At 41.8% G+C, this 24,462-nt stretch overlaps 1 protein-coding gene across 1 annotated transcript in view; it reads right to left on the bottom strand.

The window, feature by feature from the left end:
• The window catches only part of F5 (coagulation factor V), a gene marked incomplete at both ends in the record, with an annotated part of 31,781 nt that extends 7,762 nt beyond the window's left edge, over window positions 1-24,019 (bottom strand). The window contains 17 exons of the mRNA XM_084279459.1: window positions 104-283; window positions 1,229-1,436; window positions 1,921-2,157; window positions 3,331-3,496; window positions 4,508-6,446; window positions 8,018-8,230; window positions 8,575-8,725; window positions 9,480-9,691; window positions 10,055-10,157; window positions 10,415-10,592; window positions 12,410-12,575; window positions 13,336-13,557; window positions 14,614-14,757; window positions 17,984-18,196; window positions 19,350-19,472; window positions 20,845-20,936; window positions 23,859-24,019. Coding sequence (XP_084135585.1) covers window positions 104-283; window positions 1,229-1,436; window positions 1,921-2,157; window positions 3,331-3,496; window positions 4,508-6,446; window positions 8,018-8,230; window positions 8,575-8,725; window positions 9,480-9,691; window positions 10,055-10,157; window positions 10,415-10,592; window positions 12,410-12,575; window positions 13,336-13,557; window positions 14,614-14,757; window positions 17,984-18,196; window positions 19,350-19,472; window positions 20,845-20,936; window positions 23,859-24,019 — 4,708 coding nt within the window. The remainder of the gene's footprint in view (window positions 1-103; window positions 284-1,228; window positions 1,437-1,920; window positions 2,158-3,330; window positions 3,497-4,507; window positions 6,447-8,017; window positions 8,231-8,574; window positions 8,726-9,479; window positions 9,692-10,054; window positions 10,158-10,414; window positions 10,593-12,409; window positions 12,576-13,335; window positions 13,558-14,613; window positions 14,758-17,983; window positions 18,197-19,349; window positions 19,473-20,844; window positions 20,937-23,858) is intronic.
• Window positions 24,020-24,462: the final 443 nt, after the last annotated feature.

Genomic DNA, 24,462 nt, shown 5'->3' with positions numbered 1-24,462 from the left:
CTCTTACTGTGCCCAAAGCTAACTTCTGCTCATCTTTACCTTGGTATGATGACAAGAGACTGCAACAATCACCCTTTAGATCTTATTCTGCTTTGATACTCACCAGGAAGGAGCGTGTATGTTCCAAGCTGATGCTTTGGCTCTCCTTGTTCTATGAAAGTCTGTCCATGGAAATGAACGACGTGAATGTCTGTTGGCGCACCCATGTTCAGCAAATGCCATCGGACCAGTTCACCTTCATACATCCTCAAGCCTTGCAAATTGTAGGTAATCCCGTTAATGGCTGAAAAAAACATATCCTTAGTGAGGAAGACTGCTCACAAAACAAAGTGCTACACACTGGACAGTCTACATGCATCAGGTCTGAAAGCCTGGGGGCCTCACCAGAGCACCCAAGCACAGATCGCTTGCAACATGTGGCAGCCAGGAGGACAAGGAGGTGCAAGAAATCAAGTGTCAGACAGGAACATCAGGCCCCAAAGAAAGGGCAGAGATTCAGTGGTATGAGGCTTCAGTAGCTATCCCAAAGGTTCCCTGCAGCTGACACTTCCACAGCTGTACAGTCACAGCTGACACCTTTGATTAGTAACTGGATTTTACAGACCCCATTTTCAGAAGGCAGCTTCTACTTCTCAACACACCTTTCTCAAACATGGTCACTTACAGCACACAAGCATCAGATTTTCAAAAGGAGAAACACAGAGTTTTGTTACTAGCCAGTATTTCCAAGCACAAAAAGGGTTACCTTTGCATAGTCAGTCACTTGACTCTACATGACTAAAATCTCTGTATCCACAGAGAGGTCTGTGAAGGGCTGTCCTGCAGCGGCTTCAGGCTCCTCAGTAAAACTAGTTGATTTGTCAGATTACTAAAGCATTTTTAAATTTCTTGCCAAAAGTTTTCAGGGTATTAACTTCTTACTGAAAAGAGAGTTGTTTGCTTTTCTTTTTTAAAAATGAGGGGTAGATGTATCTGAGCATCAGAAGTTTTCTGTTGAAAGTTTCAGTCCAATATATTCTTTCTTCATTCTAATAGCAAATTTCCAGGCAATGCTAATCTTTACGTATAAAATTACGACTATTATGGCTACAATGGAGGACAACAACAACAAAAAGTCACATTAACAACATGTGGTATTTATGCATGTTTAAAGGCACAGAGAGATACTGCCCCAACCACTTTCCTTCTTCCTCAATAAACTGAATACTTGGCAGAATGAAATGAGTACCGTAGAATTTGTTGCACTGCTGCATTTCTCGGTTCTTCTCAGTACAAGGCCTTCTAGAACGTTTGTTGAAGTACCAGCTTTTCTCTTCATCAAAGACCATAAAAAGCAAGAAAAGGTCTCGGGTCGATGTTCTGCTGTTCGATTTACTTAAGGTTCCTTTTTGACAGATCAGTATTGGCCCAATCAAACCAGAGTGAATATCTTTCTCCTAGAAGGTAATAAACTCATATGAGATGTCAAGATAGATATCCCAAAGGATGTCAAAAAAATTTCCTTAGAAACGTATCAGGCCACAAAAAACTTAAAGCAAAGGCCGGAATTGCCATTGTCTTGAACCTTTACTTCCCCCTGTTTAGTCTACCAAAAGGTTCTTCAAATTGAATTCTTCAACAACTTATATCCCTCCTTTAACTAAGTGTAAGAGATTAAATGTCAGATGGGAACATCAAGCCAAAAATAAGAGATAGCTATCTAAAACGTGTTCTGCAGCTTACATTTCTACAGCCATACAGTAACATCATTTGGACATGTTCAAAGCCTCACTGGACATGGACGTGGACGACCAATACTGACCCTGCTTGAGTTGGGCAGTGTGGACTAGATGATCCTTAGTGATCCCTTCCAACGTAAATGTTTCTGTGATTTCATGATCAACCCCAGCAACACTACCACTTCTATTTTTATTTCCTTACCAGGTTTACATCAGAGTAGTAGATCCAGGACCGACAAGCTGCTCCTGGCTGCACAGGTCCCGATTGCCTGTTTGCATACCACACGTATATGTAACTGTTATTTGGCTGAACTTCATCATCTTCCTTAAACCAAGCAGTAGATTCATCATCATAGATGCTGCCCTCAGAGGACTTTTCATAGAAGAGCCCATGAGCATGGAGAGAATATGGTCTGGATGCCAGATTCTTAAAATGAACCTAAGAAAAGAATCAAAAATAATAAGAGATTCTGTTCAGCAAATTCAGGCCTAAACCAAAGTCCACACACAATACACTCCTATGACCTCAAACCAGGGTCAAGATTTGTATATTGATTACAGACTACACTGTGCATGGCAAAGATGGCAGGGATAACTTTGACACTTCCATGCAAATGTGGTACCATTCACTAAAATAAGCATAAGTTTACGAGACTGTTTTCCACCGAGTCCAGGTCCCCAGGACTTTCACCGCTGCCCTTCGCACCTGGATGCCCTTAGTACCGTGAGCAGGGGGGTGGGAGTTTCCACCCCTTCCGCTTTGCTTCACAGTCGTCCCGAAAGGCAGCAAATAGTAACACGGCGCCTCTGCGTGTGTCGCTCTCGCTGAAACCAGCGCTTCTCGCTTGCTCCAGAGAGGCATGAGGCTAGAGAGGTCACACATGTACCTCTCCTTAGGGAATGACACCCCCAAGCTAAAACAGCCTCTTACATTTTTAAGTGTAGCTCAACGTGTTTCTGTTGTGTGCTGCTCCTACTGACATGAGCAGAGAGCGGCGAGATCTGCTCTCCCCACCTTAGTCTATCCCTGAGTGTTGGGAGACTGGGTGAAGAGGATGAGAGAAAGGAAACTACAGCAATAGGCCTCCTAACGCAAATACCTTCTTCTGTACCACCAAGGATGCTGATCCTCTCCACCCTTGTTGTCTGTATCAGAGCTAAGCAACCCATTTATATACACTTTTTGGACAAATACATATATATATTCATTCACCTTGATTACAAATTTACTGATTTCTTCAAGAAAAAAATCAAGAAGCTCCCTTTACATATAAAAAGTAATGCTTTCAGTGCAATCTGGGTTTAAAAAACTGAACTTTTTTTTAATCTTAAATTTAAATCTTATTTTACATTAGACTGATAAGCCAGTTTTTAATGCTGGAAAACATAAGGAAAAAAAACAACCCCCAGCAGCATGTTTATCTTGCATAGGAGAGAAAAATGGAGAGTTTCAAAGAAACTTGTGTGCTTATATGTTCACACTGCATCTTCAAGCTTCAAAAACTGTTTCCCCATCATGATCTTTTAAACGTTTGTGGTATTTTTAGACTCATACTGTGTAAGATCACCATAAAAAAAATATCCTGCACATGTATTCAAAACATTGACCTACTAGGATAACATCGTCCACTTCAGCCCGGATAACTGGCCCAAGGATGCCAAGATGCTCACTGTATTCGTCTTCATCCTGAAGAGTTGTAAAGGTACTGTCTGTATACCTTTGGAAAATCACCTTATACGTGGTGCCATCTTTGCAGGTTATGTCATTCATCATTGTACTGAAAGGAAATCCCCAAGTGAAAACATGCAGAGTAAGAAACAACAACTCCGAGGAAATCAGAGAACTTCCACAGCAGGAGAGTTTTAGAACATAAAGAGCAGACACACATAAACAGCAGATGATTCTGAAAGTTAGGACTTGCCGTGTTTATGAAATTCTGTTTCTGCAGTTAAAGATTTGATCAGCTACGACTGGAAAATGCCAACTAGTCTGTAAGAGTTCTTACAATCTTAAAACCCACCTGAGGTCTATTTTCCTTTTTCTTACCATTAGCATTAATAATCTGAATCAGAGCTTGGCCCAGAGCATAATAAACCTACCACGAATACCCTACTGTTGCACAGATGCAGCGTTTCAGAGATGCTAACAGAAACACATTTTACATTTGATTATACCTGCATTTTGCAGCACAGAGCTGGTCAGAAAAAATAAGCTTTCAGATCTTCAAAGAGTTCTTCAGATCTTAAATAGAAGCTCAAATTGCTATTATTTTGACAAAACATATTATCACTCCCTATAAACCTTGCCTCATTTTTAATTCTGGAAAACCCAGAAACTTAACTGAAGCCATCTAGTAGGAAGAAAAGCTGCTTTTCATCCCTTTACAGTGAGGCAGTATATGCCACAGGCTCTGTTAATCTCACTGGAACGCTACATGCCTCACGCCCCCTGAGGAGGAAACGGAGATTTATACCAGAGCTCTGAGCATAAGGATTTCTTTATTTTGCAAGCATACCAAGAAACTGCCTATGGTTTCTGCTGTTTTCAAAAGTATGGGCTGAAGGAGAGGCAGAAGGAAACCTAGAGAACGCTGAAAAAGTGAGGGGAAATAACATTGATCAAATTAAAATGGAAATTCAATTTGAGAACTAGGGTTGTGCAACTGAGGTGTTGGAAATTACACTGCACATTAAAGATGCTCTTCAGTTTATCAGCATGTGAATCAGCAGCATTCTGCTAGTATGTGTCAGGATGGTGTGCAAAATGAAAGCAAGTGATTTAGCCAAACCTTTTTTTATATCCTGCGTAACTCCAGCAGACTTCTTTAGCTGCAATATAGTACCTCCTCTCGTTCCCTTTGCTACGCAGGTAGTGTTCAGCAATGTTTTCTGGATTACGTTGCTCGTTGATGTTCAGTTTTGGGTCCGTCATGTATGGGTCCTCAAAGGTCACATAGTGGTACTCGTATTCATCGCCCGATGTCTCCTCGCTGTAGTAACCTTCTGTGACGTATTCGTAGTCTCCATTCTCTTGGGGAAGCCCAATCGTGATCGACGGTTTCAGCTGCCGCGGGGTGAGCGTGTAGTTTAGCGACTCTCCGTGCCTGGCTCTGCTCAGATCCGCCGTCTGGTTGGCATCACCGGCCACCCCTGAGGCGTTGGAGCAACACGCCGCTGTTGTGTGGTTGGTCTCACCCAGGAACAACGCACGGCCAAACCCTGACATCGAATTGGTGATTTTTGAGGGTGCTTTACTCCTTGGGCTCAGTGAGTTGGTCATTTTTGGATACTCCTTTTTTTTCCTTCGGATCTTGATGAAGGTTCCAGATGCACTCGAAGTATCATTCTGGTTCCTCTCCTTTCCTTTCAGAGCTGGGTGCATATAGGTCCCTTTCTGTTTTTCTCCCATTGTATGAGACAAACCTTGGTGCTTCTTCATATGCTTCTTTTTTATAAATGCTGTACCATTCCTGCCATGACGATTTAACTTGCCTCTAACAGGTTTATCTAAATTCGTCTCTAATCCCAGACTCCCCTTTGCAGACACCAAATTCCATTCCTCATTTGTCATTTTAGAGGAGTATTTGTCAGCTCCAGGCAACGATACTTCTGGTAAGTTCTTCACTAGTGCAGGGCTGGAATTAGGGCTTACATTGCCTAGCGTATGATCTAAAGAAAAAATGTCTCCTTGTTTATCTTTGGACAGCTTGGGTTCAGAAAGGCTGGATGCATTAGGCCCATCTCCTGCAGTGAGGTCTGAAGTAAGTGTTGGGTTAGCCTCAGCCACGGCATTTTCCATCTTGGTTTCCTCCTCCTCTAGTTCATCATCATCATCATCATAATCATTTGGAAGCTGGCCAGCTCCCACCATGGCTGTATCTGGTGTGTTCTCTGCATGATGCACGGAATGAGGCGCGCTTGTGTTGTCAGGAAATGAGACGTTTTTGTTTCGTACGTGATTTAGAAGAGCATTCATCGTTTGGACAGAATAAAACTTAATGGCCAGTGAGTTTCGCCTGTTTCTTTTACTGCTGGAAGTTCCACTTCCCATGCTTTCCTCCTGATGGTCTTCTGAAAAAAACTTACTGTCCCTTTCATCAGCTGGAAGCTCTTCTGCAACATTCTTTTGGCCTTCCCCATTACTCAGCAAATGTTCATCTACAGCCATGTTACTGTCATCTATTTCATAATTTCTTTGGCTTCTATTCTCAAATTCCAAGTCACCCTTTTCATCACTTGCACTAGCTAAAAATAAGCCCTCTTCTGCTGTGACCAATGTGTCATCTGACTGGAATGTTTCAGTCTTGACCGGGGGAAGAGGAGTGATACGACTTTCTAAGAACTGATGGGTGTTTGTGGATTCGCTGCTATTTACAGCTGTCAGGTCTGAGGCAGCCACCCCCTTGAAACGCTCAGCATCAGTGCCTTCGTATTGTTCCCAGGCCAACGCCGTAAGGTTTAGTTTTTCTTCATCACCTGTTGCCTTTCTGGAGCTTCTTATGGAGTAAAAAGTCGCCAGGTAATCCTGATAATCCGAATCATCTCCACCTGCCAGCACATCTTCTTCAACTGATGTGGAAACAGCTTTTTTATCGGTCTTGGTGTAAGATAAATCCATAATGTGAAACGCTTCGTCATCTTCCTCAGAGTCACACCTGGCGTCTCTGAATCTCAGCCTCATGCCGTAGCTCACCTCTGAGGAACCCCAGGATGCTAAGAGCCAAGTACCTGCAAGTGAAATAAGAGGGGGTTTCTACTACGTGGTAGTTAGGAGAGTGGACATTGCTTATCATGTAAATAGTCAGGAGAAGTTCCTGGGCTTGTTTCTAGGTCACCCGCCAAAGCAGAGTGCTGATCCTCACCTGTGATTTCCATAAGCTCTTGTTGCAATGAGAAATAATTAGTAAGTGTAAATAAATAATGGCACATATAAATAAATACATCCAAGAGTTAGAGCTCTTCTCCACAGATTAAGCCACACCTAGGACTGAGTCCAAATGATGAGAGTGAAAGAGAATATAAAGGATCCCGCATTTGGATCTGGAGCTGAGATGGAGATCCTTTGAGATAAAACTTTAATTTTGCCCAATCCTTAATGCTGTATGCACTGCCACACAGATACTTGTTCTGCTCAGGATGCTCTGCATCAGACAAACATAGCATTTTTAAGGCTTTTGAATGCATAAAGGGAGATCTTTGAAAGAATAAAATGATTTTAATTTCTAATCTGGACATAGGACATTAAGCTGCCAATCTGAGGCATTTGAGATTAAGATACTTAGTCAGGGTAAATTCCCCACTTGAAACTAGGATCTGCAGAAAACAAGCTCTTTCCTTCAACAGCATCAAGTTCTTTGCTTGTTACAGCTTGATTTTGGAACTAGCAGAAGTGACAGAATAGACAGAATTAACAGAGCTCGAGGAAAACAGCCTTTTTTATTAAAAAGGTCACATACAATTTTTCTGTATTTATCACAGTTTGAAGTGACCTGCAAAGCCTTCCAAAGATGCCCCAGGTGGAAAGAGCAGATCATGTACTAAAGTCAATCAAAAGTGCAACTTCATGACTGGGGAGGTTTCCATAAAGCTTGATAGAGTTTTAATGATTCCCTAGTCTTGAACAGTAAAGAAAGACTTAAAATGCATCACAATTTTAGCTTGGAAGGACTTGATGTCATGCACTCACCAAAAACAAGCTTTGAGAATGTAAAGAATTCTTCATTTAAATAGATAAAAGATATTTTAAAAAATGATGTTTTCCAAAGGATAAGGATACCTAAACCATTTGGGATTTTAGTATGACCACTAAACACTCACAGCCTTCAATGGAAAAGAATCTCTGTCCTTCTGCAGTTAATTCTGTATGTGTACATCACATGGGTTCTAGTGTTGCCTTTTCAAGGTACAGTATTGATTCCAGTCAGGCATTGGAATATATATTGCTGGACCAGTCATCCGATTCAGTCAGGCATGCTTTACTGCTGCTAAAGGACCACAAACCCAAGGTGACACCTAGCCACTTAGTCCAATAATGACCAGCCTAATTTGTCAGTCTTAGCTCTTTTTAGTTAACTCAAGATGGACAAACATGGCAAAATTGGGAATTACACAGTGGAGGTGATGCTGGATTGTTTCCAAAGACAATCTAGGTCTGCACAGCCAACAAAACTCCATGCAGACAGTATTTTCCTGCACTGTGTTCATCTGAGAACTTTTCTTTCTTACTTAGGTAAGCCCTTACAGGTTGGAGATTAAAAAATGTCTTAGAAGAGGTGTCAAACACTATTTTTACCACTTACCAACATTGTCCATTTCCACTGTGACCGATTCTCCACTCATTGGGAACAGGTTCAACACATCTTCGTATTTCCCTTGATAGAGAAAGGAGTGTCCCGAAAGGCGAACAGAGATAATCTCGTCTTGAGTGCCAACGCTGGAGAAGTGCCACTGAACCACACTGTCTTGGCAAAATCCAAGGATTTCACTGCTGTCAGACACATAGCCATTTATTGCTAAAAGGCAAGCAAAATAAAAGAGGTCTCAATATTTTCAGAGCAAGACTTGCCACTCACATTTCCACCCGGAAAGAGACTGGCAGAAAGCTGAAACCACAACAGCCTTGATGATGATTCCAGCTCTGGAAATAGCATATCTAAGGCAGTAGGGTGCTATAAAAAAATTAAATAACCCTTGCCTTTGTTTCAGTGTCCAGAGCCAACCTGGTCCCTAAAATATTGCATATTTCCACACAGTGCTACCTGGCACGGTGAGTTCACCGACTCTCTAGAGAATTCCCTGATTGCACTACATCCCAGAACAAGCAACCACTGAATACTCAGTTTGATACTCCACTCACTGTGCATTACGTTCGAGTTATAGAACTTGGGATCATCCCTTTTCACACTGCTAGGGTTGCTGCAGTAGTCCTTGATGTTATCCTCTATGTACCAGCTCTTATTTTCATCAAAAACAGCAAACATGGCCTGCTGCTCTACATCTGCCTTTTTCTGAAAGACAAACAACACAGCAGGAATGCTTAATGAACAGAAACCCATGTTAAGGACTCAGTCCTACTATTTTTCCTACTATGTAGGCAACACAAGCTTCACCAGACCTGTGGTAAGCATGATCCAAGGGCTAAAGTGAAAAGGAGTAGGGGGCGGTCAAGACTTCAAGGTAAAGATCCTGTTGCTGCATCCAACCCGTGGCAGAGCACTGAGAGAGCCACAAGCGCTGCTGATACGCAGATGGCATGTCACCAGGCTCCCTCTAAAAGGACCGGCCTCCTGGTTTGACCAGAGCACAAGTTTTTTGACATTTTTTCTTCCAAGTGGTGCCCAAATCTTTGCCAAGCAAGACTGCAGTGGATGCCAGAGAACCACTCTCAAAGAACTCTCTCCTGCTGTTTGTGCTGCTCTGGATCAGCGATGTCCAATATTGTCATTTCTCTTACAGAAAGGGTCCAGCTCACATCTGAATGTCCTCACAGTCTGGTAGTATAATAGGAGCAGGAAAGTTTATTATCAAGACTAGACACAGACTTTCAAGTCAGGTTGACTTTTTGTTGTGACGCTGCTCTTACTAAGAACAGCAGAATGTAATTCCTCCCCTACTGAGGGCTGTTTCATTAAGTCATTTATTCAGGAGCCCACTGGTTTAACTGCTGAACAGTTCTCTAAGGGGAGAAAAACCAAACTCACTGTAGATCAGACAATACTATTTGAGCAACATCTGTCTCTGAGAGGTTGCCAGATACATTACCTGCACGCCCTTCTGCGTCAATGCTTCACTTTTACAAATCAGAAGTGGGCCAATCAGTCCAGAGGCTATATCTTTCTCAATATCTACAGCACTATGATACAGCCTTGTAATACACTGTGCATCCTGGGCAGTGGGTTGGTCCGTTTTAGCAATTTTCCATTCGTAAGTGTACGTCTTCCCTGGTTCTACTCCTCTGCTCTGAGTGCCATTGCCTAAGGAAACATGAAGAAGAACAGTAGTGATACAAACTTAGAGCCAGGTCTTCAGATAGCATCAGGCTGCAATTTTAATGGAACTGGTGCAGTTATAACGTTGCAAGCTACCTCTGAGATACCTGGAGTTCAGTATGAATGTCTGTGTCTCTCTTAAATCACAAGCAGGAACAGAAAACAAGTTTATTTGCCAATGCTTTTCGGGTAACAACTTGGTTTCTCTACGAGGTGTTACAACAGGTCAGAGGACAGACCTGGGGTCTCCCAGTCAATGCACATTTCTAGCCACACTATCTCCTTCAAAGCAGTGAAACCCTCCACAACGGTTAGTGGCACGCAAAGTGTAACTCACAAGTTTCTTACCTCTGGGATCCGGAGGATAATCAGCTCCTTCTGCATTCTTTGAAAGTGTCACTCCATGGAAGTAAATGCTGTAGGGTCGACTGGCCTTGTTTTTGAATACAACCTATATTTGAGAGGAAAATGGAAAAAAACATAATTTAGCATTCACCAAATCAGGCTTTGTAGTTTCATTTCAGAACTCCAGGAAAGAACATTTCACTATGAAAAATGAGTGCTATTGTCTAAAACAGCCAGAAAGCACAACATAAGGAATGAGGGGCTCAAAGTTTGGCCTCACAGCTACATCCCCTTAGAAGTGCACTACAGCCTAACAGAAAATTATGCTATAGTGTAAATAATCTCTGAATTTATGTTACTTACTTTGACTTTGTCATTTAGTTGAGCTCTGATAATAGGACCCAAGATTCCAGTTTCCTTGGGACGAGGATTTTCCAGACGTTTAGTGAAGCTGGCATCGGTATATTGCCTAAAAATAGCCTTTTTGTACTTTTTACCTATGAGATTTGAGAAGTTGTCCAAGTGCTGTGCTTTATAGTGTCTTAAAAAGGAAAGGAAACGACAATCAATCAACAAAACTTGAATGGTGACATCTGTTTGAATACAGAATTAGTACTCAAGCAACTTGTAGAAACCTAATTGCTTGAAAAAAAAATATTTCCAAACCCTAAACCAACCTAATGCTCTTCACCCCAAATTCTAACCTAAATTACTAAGAACCACCTTGGAACACTGTTTGTAGTTTAGTATCACATACGATCCAATTAGTGTCAGAGTTTACATTTAATCTAATCGGGTACACGTGCAAGAAAGAAACAAACTGAAGCATCATCTACATTTTCAAGTTAAGACAGCAGAAATCATTGGTCTCCTTTTACAAAGGCACTACTGAGCACAGAAAAAAAATAAACAATTTTCTTTCAGTAGCAAAGAATCTAGGAGAGACAGGGACAGATAATCTTAACCCCTGGCAAGCACCATACAATAACTAGTGTTATACTCTGGTTTAAAGACATTAGAATTGTGAATACTGAGAGCAAAACTAGGATAAGCACTGGCAAGTAACACAGAGAAACACATTTCTCCTGGTTGCTTGCACTTCAAACAAAAGACTACTGAATGAATTCTGTATATAAATACTGTAAATAATGCATATAAGTACTGAATAAATTCTATAATTTTGAATAAAGGAGGAAAAAAAATAAGTGCTGTGAGACAGCTAAATAATGCCACATAGCTAACAGGGAAAGATATAAAAGTGTGCTCTATGCAGTCCAAGAACAAATAAAAAGGGAAGCAAATCATACCAAAAAAGGAGGAGGAATACTTCAAGGGTTATGTGAACACTATATTCTGAGGAGGTATATGAAACTCTAACACCACACAGGGTAAGGAAGTTATCTTCTTCTGCTTATATCTTTAAAGGTTCTTATGAACATGAGCTTGTGAACTCACCAGCACTCTAGCAGTGGGGAACCGCCATGCTGCAAATTTAACCTTACTGGGCACTGGCAGCATTGTGTACTATGACCTCGTGCATGTTACAGAATTCCTTCTATTTACCTTAGCTTGAACAAAATAACCCAGTATTCTTACTTATGACGACTTTTACTACATCTACATTGGTGCCATGCAAAGGTCATTTACAGAGACCTCTCTGTCTCCCATTCCCTGAACACTTTATTGTACTGAACTTTTAAAAACTTTTATTCTCCAGAAATATTCCTTCTGTCCCTTTCCCTTCCTCTTGAGGAGTGTTTATTTCAGTAGAATTATGGTGAAAAGTAATTTAAAAAATAGGCTTATACGCTATTTAGGGCATGTCCTAAACATTTTTCACATTTTGCCATCCCCATTGTATGTCCACCTGTGGGGTCCTCAGCAAACGAAGTCATTGACACACTGGGGAGAGTCCAGTGGAGGGTGACCCACCACAATGATTAGGGAGCTAGAGCACATGGCACAGAAGCAAAATCTTGGTGTATTCAGTTGTCTGCAGACACAGCTAAGGAAGCATGCTATTTTTATCTTCAACTATCAAATGGGAGATTAGACAGAAAACAGAACCAGACACTTCCCAGAGTTGCATAGAAAAGATGAGACACAATGGATGCAAGGTGCAACATAAGAAAGCCTGATTAGATATAAGGAAAAACTCCTTCATTGTGCAGCTGGAGTGAGGAGAGTCCCCATCCTTGTAGACAATGAAAGCACAACTGAATGAAGCCCTGTGCAACTGGATCTGACTTTGCTGGTGGATCCATCTTTGTTGTTGGATTTCCAGAGGTCCTCTCCAACCTAAATTATTCTGGTTCCATATTATCTTGACAAAGATAATATTAACAAGTATTATTTTACCTATCAAGACTGTCAGGAATAGTTGGGGCATAATCCCAAGTAACTTCTTCTGCAGCAATGAAATAATCCCAGCTTTTGACCATGAGCAGTTCTTTATAGGAGAGACGACTCCTCTTCATCTCTTTGTCCCCACAGTCTTTTACAGTGAGGTAGCCGTGCATTCCAGCTAATTGAGAGAAAAACAGTACCATAATGATTTTCCTTTTCACCACTTTCCAGTTTGCAACTGAATTTCTCATTTCTTTGGCTAAGGCTGCGCTGCCAGCAAGCACACGTTCATCTGATTCCCATCTTTTTAGGCTTGAAAAGGCTGCATCCACGTAGACTATCTATAGGCTGGGAGCCTTCCAAGGGGCCCGTATTAATCAAATGGAATACAGACGTTCTCTCAACTAGCCTTCTTTGAAAATACCAGCTGAACAGACAGAACACTATTATTTTTTTCCTGTTTCCTCCCCCCACCCCCAACATGTCTTCCAGCTCTTGTGAGAGACGTTTCTTTCATTCTTTAAACCAGAATTCTGATCACTGCTAGGAGAGAGATACCCACTTTCAGATGAAGAACAGCAATTATTTTTATCAGATTAAGTGGCCCTTAGCTCAGAGTGGTCAGTTTCTCATAAAACAGGTGGTTCCTTACTCATTTTATAACAGTGCTTATCTGAACAGCTCACAGACTCAGACACTGGACAGTGATTCACTGCTGCTCTGTGATCTGCACACAGCAGCAAAGTTTCAGATAAGAACGCCTTTTAGATCACCATGTGCTGCTCATTCCAAGAGAATGCCCTGTTCTCCAGTGGTTTCTTAGGGAAATGACAACCATCTGAAACACAGTAAGTGTACCACTGCAACCGCAGAAGCCATGTGGAACAAAGAAGAGGAGGACAATGCAACAGTTGCCTAGTAAATAGATGTTTCCTTGCCTTGCAGGTGCTTTTGCACAAGAGAAGATATCAGCCACCTTCCTTCCTCACTCACTGTCATGTTGACTGTGGTTGATGCCCCTCCCACAAGGTTAACAGTAGAAACTCGATGATGTCTGTGCTCCATGGACTGGCCATTGATATGAATGGAGAAAATTTCTGGCTTGGAACTCATTCCTATCAAATGCCAGCTAATGCTGTCATATGCACAAGCCTCAGCATCTGAAAGAGAAACGAGAGTGGAGTTCACAATACAAGCAATTCAAGCAAGCTCCCTAGGCACAGTAGGTCTGAATAGAATATTCACTCAGAACATTAAAAACAAAGATCTCTGACTCCTCAGATCAGTATTTGCAATGAGAAGTTTCAGAAGCTTTTAACAGAGCACTGGAACAGACCACCCAGAGAGACTGTGGAGTCTTCTCTGGAGACATTCAAAACCCGCCTGGACATGTTGTTGTGTGACCTAATTTAGGTTATCCTGCTCTGGCAGGGAGTTGGACTAGATGATCTTTTGAGGTCCCTTCCAACCCCTAACGTTCTGTGATTCTGTGAAATGGAACAGATGCCCAAATCCTGCATGGCAGTAGAAAACAGGTGTTTAAATCTTACATGCAAGTGACAACCTGACTTACTGTGAGGAAGAAAACCAGCAGCCACTTTTGGAAAGCTGATCTGTCCTTGTTAGGAAAAAAAAAAAGGAAGGATCCAAGCTAAAGACCAAGGTTGTACCTAGTGAGAGTAACTACCCTACCCCATATTCGTTTAGAAAGCCCCACCTAAAACAGGCTTTGCATTTGCTCAATGGACTGGGAACAGTCCACTACAAAAGTATTTCCTTAGGAGAACAAGGGGAAAATACTAGCAACAGCATAGCCCCATTGCCACCTTCCCAATCTTCCCATTTAATTGCCAGATTTTGTGGTAATGACTCTCCACTTTCAGGAACTGCTGCTCTAAAACCAGCAGCTCAGTTAAACACATCACTCTCTCCCTGTCAGCTAGGTAAAAAAAAAAGGAAGAATTTCTTATTTTTTAAAGTTAGCAATCCTGTTCTTAGAGCAGAACTCTTCTTAGGAAGAGTCTTGTTCTTATCAGCAATATGGCACAGATTCCATCCAGCAGCACAATTTCTCTTCTAGAATTTAGATGCTCACAGACATGTTCTAAAAAAGGCTGTATCCCATTCCGCCACAATCCTGTTCTATTGCATAAAAAGCAAGCAAAATTAACATTCAGTCTTCATCAATGTTAATTTCAGACAAGCCTGAACAGTACCTGGTAACGTTCCATCAGTATAGCCATTAATTGTGTATTTGAGTGACGCTGATCTTTGCCAGCTCTTGTTTTCATCGAACACACCAAACATCAGTATATACTCCCTGTCGAAAAGTTTCTGCGACCCATCCTCATTTAGACTTCCTGTGGACAAGAAACAACAGGTCTCCATTTGAACCAGAAGTAAAACACTTCTCACATCGATGTAATGGCATTAATGTGCATTTAGTGGGCTTGTCTCACCTCTTAGCACGTAATGGATGATACCAGACAAGACCTTAAGAGTACCCATAATGTTATTTTATTTTTGAAAGCCATTAAAACAGAAGCTTATAACATCCCAGGGGAGATGAAACAACATGTATTGAATTGCCTCAGACAATTCTGGCAGTGTGTGGTAGAGATTGCCTAAGCGAATGGGAGTGCCAAACCACTTTCTGTCCATAATCAGGTGCTAGTCTCTCTTTTGGGACCACGAGGCAAGGAGAAGAATGATGGCAGTGTCATCTGCAAGGCCAATGCTGCCTTTTCAAGCACTACACTGAAGTCATCAGCTCCTTCAAAAGCCATAAAACCAATCACTCGCAAAACAACCATTAAATAAAAAGAGATTTTGACAAATAGTACAAATTGGATCAGTTAAAGAAACTATCCAGTTGAGTTTACGATGCAGGTGTGATTTCTATCAAGAAGTAGAATTCACTCTGGACATGCCACGCAGAACTGGTGTGATTTATTTCACTGATTGTTCCTGTAGATTGCTCAAATAAACAACTTCCTTTTCTACTTTTGATATATAACCAAAAAAAGAGATATCCCTCTGGACTACAAGAACTAAACAGTCTGTGAGTTTGCTGATTAGAAGCAGTTATCTTTAACGTAAGGCTTTTTATTCATGAAAGGCTACAAAGTCCTGTTTTCCTGCACACAGGATGTCTCGGATCAACAGAGGAATGTGTCTGCTTGTCATGACAAGAACATTCAGTTAGTGCTTAAACACAAAAGTCTGCTTTATATAACCTTCCCAGGTTATATCTTCTATGCTGCTCTTAATGCATAAAGACTGTGGTGGGTTGAACCCAGCCAGCAGCCATGAACCCACACAGCCGCTTCATCACCTCCCCATCCCCAGCAGGACAGGGGAGAGAACAGGAAGAACAGAAGTGAGAAAACTTGTGGGTCAGTAAAGGTGGTTCCACAGATGAAGGAGAGAGGGGGAAAAAACCAACCCAAACAATATGAAGGAAATCACTCACCACATCCCACAAAGCAGCCAGTTTCTAAGGAACAGCCACTTTGGAAGTCAACATCCCTCTTCCCCACCACATTTGATGCTGAGCACGATGTTACACAGTAAGAAAGATCCCTTTGATTCATTTGATTTATCTGTCCAGCTGTGTGCCCTCCCAACCCCTCGCCCACCCCCAGCCTACTGGCTGGGGAGATCTGAGGATGAAGAAGAGGAAAGTCTTGACACTGTGCAAGCACTGTTCAGCAATAGCTAAAACCTGAGTGGATTATCAGCACTATTTAGCCACAAATCCAAAACATGGCACCACTGGAGCCGTTGTGAAGAAATTTAACTCCACACCAGCCAGACCAAATACACAGGCCCATCACACGCCCATCACCCGCAGTGCCCACTCAAAGAAACCCTGTTCAGAAATTTGCATAGCTAACCATTTGTCTTTGCTCTAGCTAGAAACATGCTCAAATTTTCTTGAAGGTAGTGGTCAAACCAATCCATCTCAAACTCATATATATGTTTTCTCCCCTGTCCTAGTTCAAAGGGGAGTGATAGGCCGACCTTAGTGGGCGTCTGGCCTCCAGCCAGGCCTAAACCACCACACCAACTCAAGCTCACAATATATGCATGAATTTGAGAAGCCTGAGAAGGAAGGAAAGCAAGCAATGCCAAAGCATGTGTCAAGATTAACTCAGGGAGCTGAGGATGCTTATCCTGGAGAAGGCCTACAGTTACCTGAAAGGAGGTTATAGAGAGGTAGGAGATGGTCTCTTCAGCCAGGTGACAAGAGATAGGACAAGGGGAAATGGCACAAAGCTGTGTCAAGGCAGGTTCAGATTAGATGTTAGGAAAAAATTTTCCACTGAAAGAGTTGTCAGGGCCTGGAACAGGCTGCCCAGGGAGGTGGTTGAGTCATCATCCCTGAATGTGTTTAAAAAAAGGGTAGATCAGGAACTTAAGGATATGGTTTAGCATAGGATGGGAATGGTTGGACTTCATGATCTTAAAGGTCTTTTCCAACCTTGGGATTCTGGGATTCTACCAGTATGTCATAAAATGCACATGTACACACAAACACAGAGAAAGAAAATCCAGTAAAAATAAGGAAAACAACAAGTCCTAGGCAATACTAAAATCACAAACCCTCAAAAATTTCAGTAGGAACGTAATCAATAGCAATGCCACTCCTTTGAGGTGACATGAGTAGGCGTGTTCTGCAGTTAAATGCATATCTATCAGTGAGAAGAATGCCCATGTGCAATCCACACTGAACCAGTTTTATGTTTACTTTCAGGAAAGCTTCAAGGTCCAAGTCCATGCAGTCAGCAATCTACACAAAATGTTCAACTGAAACTGCAGGGAACGGGGATCGAGCCAAATAACTCACAGAGCTTTCACTAAAAGAAGGGTACATATGACTTGGAAAAAAATGAGGATTTAAGAGATCAGCAAGGAGTTTGAGTAGTTTACACAGTGTCATGCTGTTTCAAACTTCCCTCAAATCAGTGGCACGTACCTACCAGTTATTTACAAGTCCTGCAAGACACCAGTTCAAATTAGTGGAGATGGAATTCAATGACTCAAACCACTAAAACCTGAAGTCCCTGATTATATGCAAAGCAATTTGCAAAGACTCTTAATCTATTCAAATTTGGCTGTATTTTCAGATGACTGTCAAAAGACACACTGCTCTGTGATTTCAAACCCTTGATATAGAGAGTGCTACAGCCTCTTGATCGGACAGCCTTTAAAAGACACAAGTAAACCAATTATTTCTTGCCTTATTGTGTGGAATGGCTGAACCACTTTGAATGAAGCTTCAAAAATATTTATTCTAAGACAGGAAACTTGAGGTCATATATTTTGCAGTTAAGCAACTGATAAATGCAACCAGTACAGGAAAATGTATCTAATAACAGCATGCTCTGTCTAAAATTTATAAGCTGTATCTGCATGACAGCTGGCATTTAAAAAAAATTAACATCTAAAGCAAAGATGCTGAAAACCATTTACTTTACACTGTATATAAAGATGTGAAAAGGAAAATAATGTCTTCCCTCGTTATCAAACAACCCTAACTATGAAACTATGTTACCTTGTAGTAGTCTTAAAGCATTTCATTACCTTTCTTGCAGATAAGCAAGGCTCCAATCAGACCAGAATTGAAATCCATTGTCATGTTCTCATGAGAATAATATACATAAGTAAGACAAGGAAGATCAGATTCTCTGGGACCAACTTCTTCTGTTATATCCCACACATATGTGTAGATCTGGCCTGGAAGTACAGCATCATCCCGCTTTTCTGCAGAGGATGTTCTGTCATCATACAGGGAGCCTGCCAAGAAAAGAGTCAGTAGGGTGGCATGAACACAAAGACCAATTAAAGCATCTGGAATATACAATAAACAATCAATTCCAATTGCTTGTTTTGTTTCTTGCCTACACGATACTGCAGCTTCAATGAGATAACTCATGATTCCACTCACACTGTGCAGGGCAGCATATTGGAGAGTAGCTATTCCACCATCCTGCTTCTTACAGAATAAACATTTCCTAGAGCCATCATTGCTGCCAAAAGGTGTGGCCCTCCATCAGTCTGGCTAGGGTTAGGATGGCTTGAAGCTTCAACCTCTGCTCACTGCTGCGGTTTAGCCCCAGCTGAGCACCACCCAGCTGCTCCCTCACTCCTCCCCCCAGCCCTGAGGTGGGATTGGAAGGAGAATTGGAAGACAAAGGTAAAACTCATGAGTTGGGATACAAAAGTTTAACAGGACAGCAAAGGAAGGAAAATAACAACAACCGCACTTGGAATGCACAAAGCAGGTGGTACACAATGTAATTTGCCCACCCCCAGAGCCCGATGCCCAGCCCAGCCCTGAGCAGTGATCCCTCCTCCCCAGCCAGCTCCCATTTTAAATACTGAGCATGATGATACTAGCCCTTTGGCTAGTTTAGGCCAGCTGTCCTGTCTGTGTCCCCTCCCAGCCTCTTGTGAAAATCCACTGGATTCCAGCCAAAACCCAGGACACTCACAGGTATGAGAACAACATGACCAGCACTTTCCCAGTTGCCTTTAGAAGTAACGCCTTGATGCATCCCATTACAAGGGACCTGGGAAAGGCTTAAGACCTGCACTTCAGAGTTTACATGTACTGAAACAGAATACTTTGCAATTACACACTGGCCGGACCAGATGACCTCCAGAGATGCCTTCCAACCTTGACCACTCTGATTCTGTGAAACTGTATTAGCACAGAGGCAGCTGGTCAGGACACCAGGCCTGTCAGGTGACACTCATATTCCTAGTGTTCCACTGATGGACATGAAAAGAGCTAACAATGGATCTGAAGTTTCAGTCCAGGATCAAGAGATGTTTGTGTTACACATAATCCTCGAACACTGATCTGGAACACTGAACACTGATCTCAATATTTCAAGCAGTAGTTTACAAGTAAGCGAACAAAACACGGAGTTTTTATACTATTTACCTTCTGCGTTTTTGCTGTAAACTATGCCCTGGGGATGGATACTGACTGGCTTGTCAGCCATATTCTTAAAGTGAACTACTAAGGTATCTCCCACTTCGGCACGCAGAGTTGGTCCCAGAAGGCCTGTAGTTATTCAAGAGAGGAAAATGTGAGTGAAACGGCACGTTCAGTGAAATGAAGAGTTCTCTCCCACCGGCAGAGCACATGAGCTTTCAAAGTACAAGTTGAAAACCTACCACAGGCAGAGAATGACATGCAACAAAGATTCACCCATAAAAAAAGCACGTGGGAACTTAAAACCCGCAGCTCATAGTCAGGAATGTCATAAACTGTCTATCTGGTGACTGTCACTTAAAAATCACAGGACAATGGTAGTTAATGGAAAGAAAAAGTTACTTCCAGATGTCAAAAGGTTCATACTGAGGTTCTTTGGGAATTTCTAGGAATCCTTCACACAAAATTTAAACTATAAAATGTCTGCTGTTCTTTAAGTAGCAGTGTTGATGCCAGAAGTCACGGAACAAAAAGATCTTTCAGCCTCAAGATGTATCTAAATAACCAGTTCCATAGTGCAATTTTCTTGAGACATAGCCTGCAAAAACTTTCAAGAGGGGCTTGTATCCCTACTTCCCATGTTATAAAAATAAGCAATGGGAGAAATGTTAAGACAACCTTTGCCTTGTTTGTCTGTTTCCTTGTTAACTATTTTTCTTATTTATTTCTCTTGGGGGAAAAAAAAAAAACAAAAAAACCCAGCAGTTTGGCAAAACACAGAAGAAAGTAACCTGGAAGGGATCATATCATGGGCCAGATTTTTCAGGGCAGCCTGTAACAATGTTGTATCACCAGTCACACATACATTTACTTTGAAAGCTAAATGTGAACATCTAACATCTGAAGTTATTTTATCTATTAATACGAAGTGCAGACTTACATAAGTACTCCGCGTAAGTACCAGGACACAAGTACCATAGTTACATACGGTGTAAGTACCAGAACACAAGTACCATAGTTACATATGGTATAAGTACCAGAACTTGCCTTCATCCATTTGAAGTGTCTTCAAACAGTAGCAGACACGAAGGCAAGGGGGCACCTTTCACACCCAGCCTCAGAGTTTTTAATTTCCTTTCCACTGATCTATCAGAAATGTATTTAGCCTCAGGCCTTGAGCTCCCCTTCCCTGTGAATTTACAGAGTTGTCACTGTGACTGTGCAAGTCTACGTGTGGATGGGAATTCTCAACAGATGCTGAAAACAAAGGGAACAACTTTGTACAGTGCAATTAATTTGCAGAGAGGACTGAGCCCCCACGTCTAAAAATCCAACCTCTCCATGGTCATTGAAAGCCTAGTGCTGCTCCCTAGAGACCTCATCCCCTCTGCCTATTTGGTTTATGCACAAAACAGTGGGCACAAAACCACAAGCTTGCTTAGCTCGTTACTGGCTTTATAACAAGCAACAAACAACATGAAAACTTTTCCTTCCTGTTTACCTGCAAACGTATTTGCTGGTTTTTCTTTTTTAAAATCCACTTCATATTCTCTGTAAGAAATTTTCTTGAACACAGGATCTGAATGTTCCAATCTGAAATCAAAAGAGTTTCAAAGACAATTAAAAGGACAAATATTCCCAGAGATGCCATTCTGAGATACCCATTAGATGCTGCTTAATGGGTATCTCAGAAAACGAATCTCACAATTACATTTCATCACTTGCACATTTTGCTGAAGGCAAAGGCACGCAGTCCAAAGCTCTGTAGGGTCTGTCTTCCCCTCTCCCTCTATTGCATCTATAATGTTCCTCAGCTAGGCCATTTCATACTAGGTATTCAAGGACCGTACCTACCACAGTTCACCCTGATTTTGTTAGTGATTTCTATAGGTCCTTTTGATTTGGCAATGACAGTGTCTTTGTTTTGTCTACTCAAGACACAGAGGAAGATGTCATGACCACACTTAACCTCAAAAGCATCTGAAAAAATACAGTGAAAGAAACCTGAACTTCTCTTTACTCAGCCCCACGCTTGAACTTCAAACTTACCGCAGAGATTACACATCAGCATTAACAGCAAAGCCCCTGCAGCAGCCACGACCTCAGCAGCAAGCATGAAACCGTTCCCTGACAACGACTAAGGATCTCACAGCAAGTCAGAAGACTGCTTTCAGATAGTCTTTCAGTGTAAATGAATTGGGGACGCCGTAACACCACGTTTTAGAAAAGATTTAGGAAAGCAGAAGAAAACCTGCACACGAGACTTCCAGAATGGAAATCATGATGATAAGAGGGCTGGAGGGATAGTAGGCTGCGTCGTTTCACATTTATTGATTGGTTTCATATAGCATGTAAGATGGCTGCATCCCACAGCAATCCCACTTGCTTTTTCCATACTGCCCTGTCAGGCACACTTGCTGGGCCGAGCGGGTGGGCTGCTCAAGCACAGAGAGTCTGGGCAGAGACAGCCCAGCGAGCTTGTCGTCAGTGACACCCAGGGTCCATAAGGGGGAGATCTCTTTTTGCAGAGGGCTTCTGTAAGTCCCTCTGAGTCCCTCTTCACTCTTTAAGGAGAAAGCCCTGATCCGTGATCTTCGCAGACAGGTGCTGCCCTGTGGTGGCCATGTTCCCTAGAACGTGGCCGTAAGAAGGTGGGGTGGCAGGGGAGATTTACTGACACCAATTCTATAGCTGGAAGGAACAACAGGCACAGCTTACTAACGCCTCAAAGATCTCAGGCTACACAAGCAGGTCTAGTCACGTAACTTTTGGGAACAGCAGGGGCCACGCTGCTTGCACAGATGATACATTCTCACTCTGCTCTGAAGTGTCTTATAAATATCACTTGTACAGGGTAACAGATAGAGCTCTATGACAGTAAGATGACTGACACTTAGAAGCGGCGTCCTTTTCTAACCTGCAGATTAGAAGGTTAAGGAAATAACCCCAAATGGACCAATTTTTCTCTTCAGCCTCTCTTCATTTATTTAGAACCAAAAGCAGAGAAGCATCAGGCTCTTACACTGTATTTAGATATTAAACTTCTAGTAAAACCCAAGCAAGCTGCATACCCAAATGCCTTTGGGATCCAAGCCAACAACTCTTCCTTGGTGAGCATCTTTGTGGTTGGTTTGGTTAATTTTTGAGTTAAATTTCTTTAAGTTCATCAGACCAATTTGTGATGTGACTTGTTCCAAATACAAAGATATCTCAATGGTACTGTTTACAAAAACCTCCTATTATTTCAACTAATGTTTGAGGCTGTCTGTGGCTCTGCATGAAAACTATCAATCAACAATGTGACATTTAATGAAAACAGCAGTTGATATTTACAATGATGCATCCAGTGCAGATGAGAACGAAGTTCTGACTACTAAATTCACATGTCTGGGTCAATACTTAAATGGCATCTGGCTTCACATTCCTATATTAAAAAATCATTTTCTTCTGTCTTGCCATCATGACACTACACTTATACCAGTTGCATTAAACTTCCAAGGGGAGTTCTGGAAATCACAGAAACTTTGTTTTAATTGGTCTTGAAAAGCAAGAATAGTTAGAAAGTCTAAATCTGAACTGGAAAGACCCTTTCCATAACATCCAGAAATGCAATATACATCACAAAAATTTCATGTTAAAAATAAAGTGATCCACCAACATAAATACAAATGCAGTAGCATTCAAATACACACTTGAAAGCAGGAGTAATTTCTACCATTTAAAGACATTTTATGAGTAAATAAAAGCTATGTATGATATCTATACTGAACGTAGCATAAGAAATCTAAATTACATCCAAGCTTCATCATCTGTTGCATAGTCCTTGCAGTGTTTATAATTATAATAGCAGTAATACAAATAAGATACTTAATATGCTTGATTGGTGCGTGAGTCTAGGCTGCCTGTTCTGCAATGGAATCTGAAGAAACCCCAAATTATTAGTATTTTCACTTAATAAAGGGTATCAGTGCCTGATCCTACAGACTTTACTTGGCAGAACTCAGGATGGATATTTCACAAAAACTACTGAACAACTCAGAAACAACACAGCTAGTTCCAAAGTTCATTAGGCTCTGATATAAGTGAAAGTGATAGTACACAAAAGGGAATGTATTTATTCCTCCAGCAAATTCTGAAGCCTGCAAGTTTTTGAAACTTTAACACACCATCTCTCAACATCACCCAAAATCCATACGCCTAAAGTAACCACATTAAAACACACAAACAAGCAGCATCAACCCACAGAGAAGATGGAAGCAAGCCCTGGAACATATTTAATAGAAGTGCTGTGAAAAGATAAAAATAATTCTACTTGCTAATGAAGTAAATAAAAGGGAGCTTTTAATACTTCACTGCCTCCAGTTCAGATTATGCTGTTTAAAGTCACTCAAATCTGAAGCGAACAAATCAGGCCCTGAAGTCCTCCAGGGCTCTGAAATTCCACAGGAGACAGAAGACACAAATCATTTCACAAGACAGGACTAGTTTCATCCTTCTTGTCCTGTACTTTGTTACCTGGACTTTTCCTCAGGTGCTGCTTTGTAGGTCCAGCTAGTGATCTGAGCAGCTATGTAGTGCTCCCTGACCTTCACAGCTCCCACCACATGCTTCTCTGAGTCCGGCCACCACGATCCCAGCAGAAGCAAGAAGACAAGACGCATGCAGCGGAGTGTCATGGTACAGACGCTTGCTGATGCTGCTCTGGAAGACGAGGCAGAAACTGCTGCTTTTATTCCTGTTGCTGCTTCTAACTTCCCCTCAGAAATGAAATAATCGTGATGCAAGAGGGTAACACAGCATTTGCTATGCTCAGGTCATTGCTCTTCACCTCCTCCTCCCCTGACTGACAGGGATCCAACAGAGATAAAAAGCTGTTTAAACTACCTTCCTTCCCCTCCTCCACACCATCTTCAGCGAGGCAGGCACCAAGGAGAAGCAGCTCCAGCCCCACCTCAGACCACAGTTGGGTCACTGTCTCCTGAAGCAGCAGGGTATCAAGAAACAGAAAACAATTACTTAGTTTACTTACAATTACAGGATGTTTGACCTGCATGGTTAGGAAGAAAGGGGATGTAATTTCTTGTCTTCCCATAAAGCTGAAAAGCAACACGCGGCTGGC

Source organism: Gallinula chloropus (assembly GCF_964237585.1).
Source record: "Gallinula chloropus genome assembly, chromosome: 1".
Classification (NCBI taxonomy): Eukaryota; Metazoa; Chordata; class Aves; order Gruiformes; family Rallidae; genus Gallinula; species Gallinula chloropus.
The sequence above is the reverse complement of the archived record's forward strand: the minus strand, read 5'-3'. Positions and strand labels throughout refer to the sequence as shown.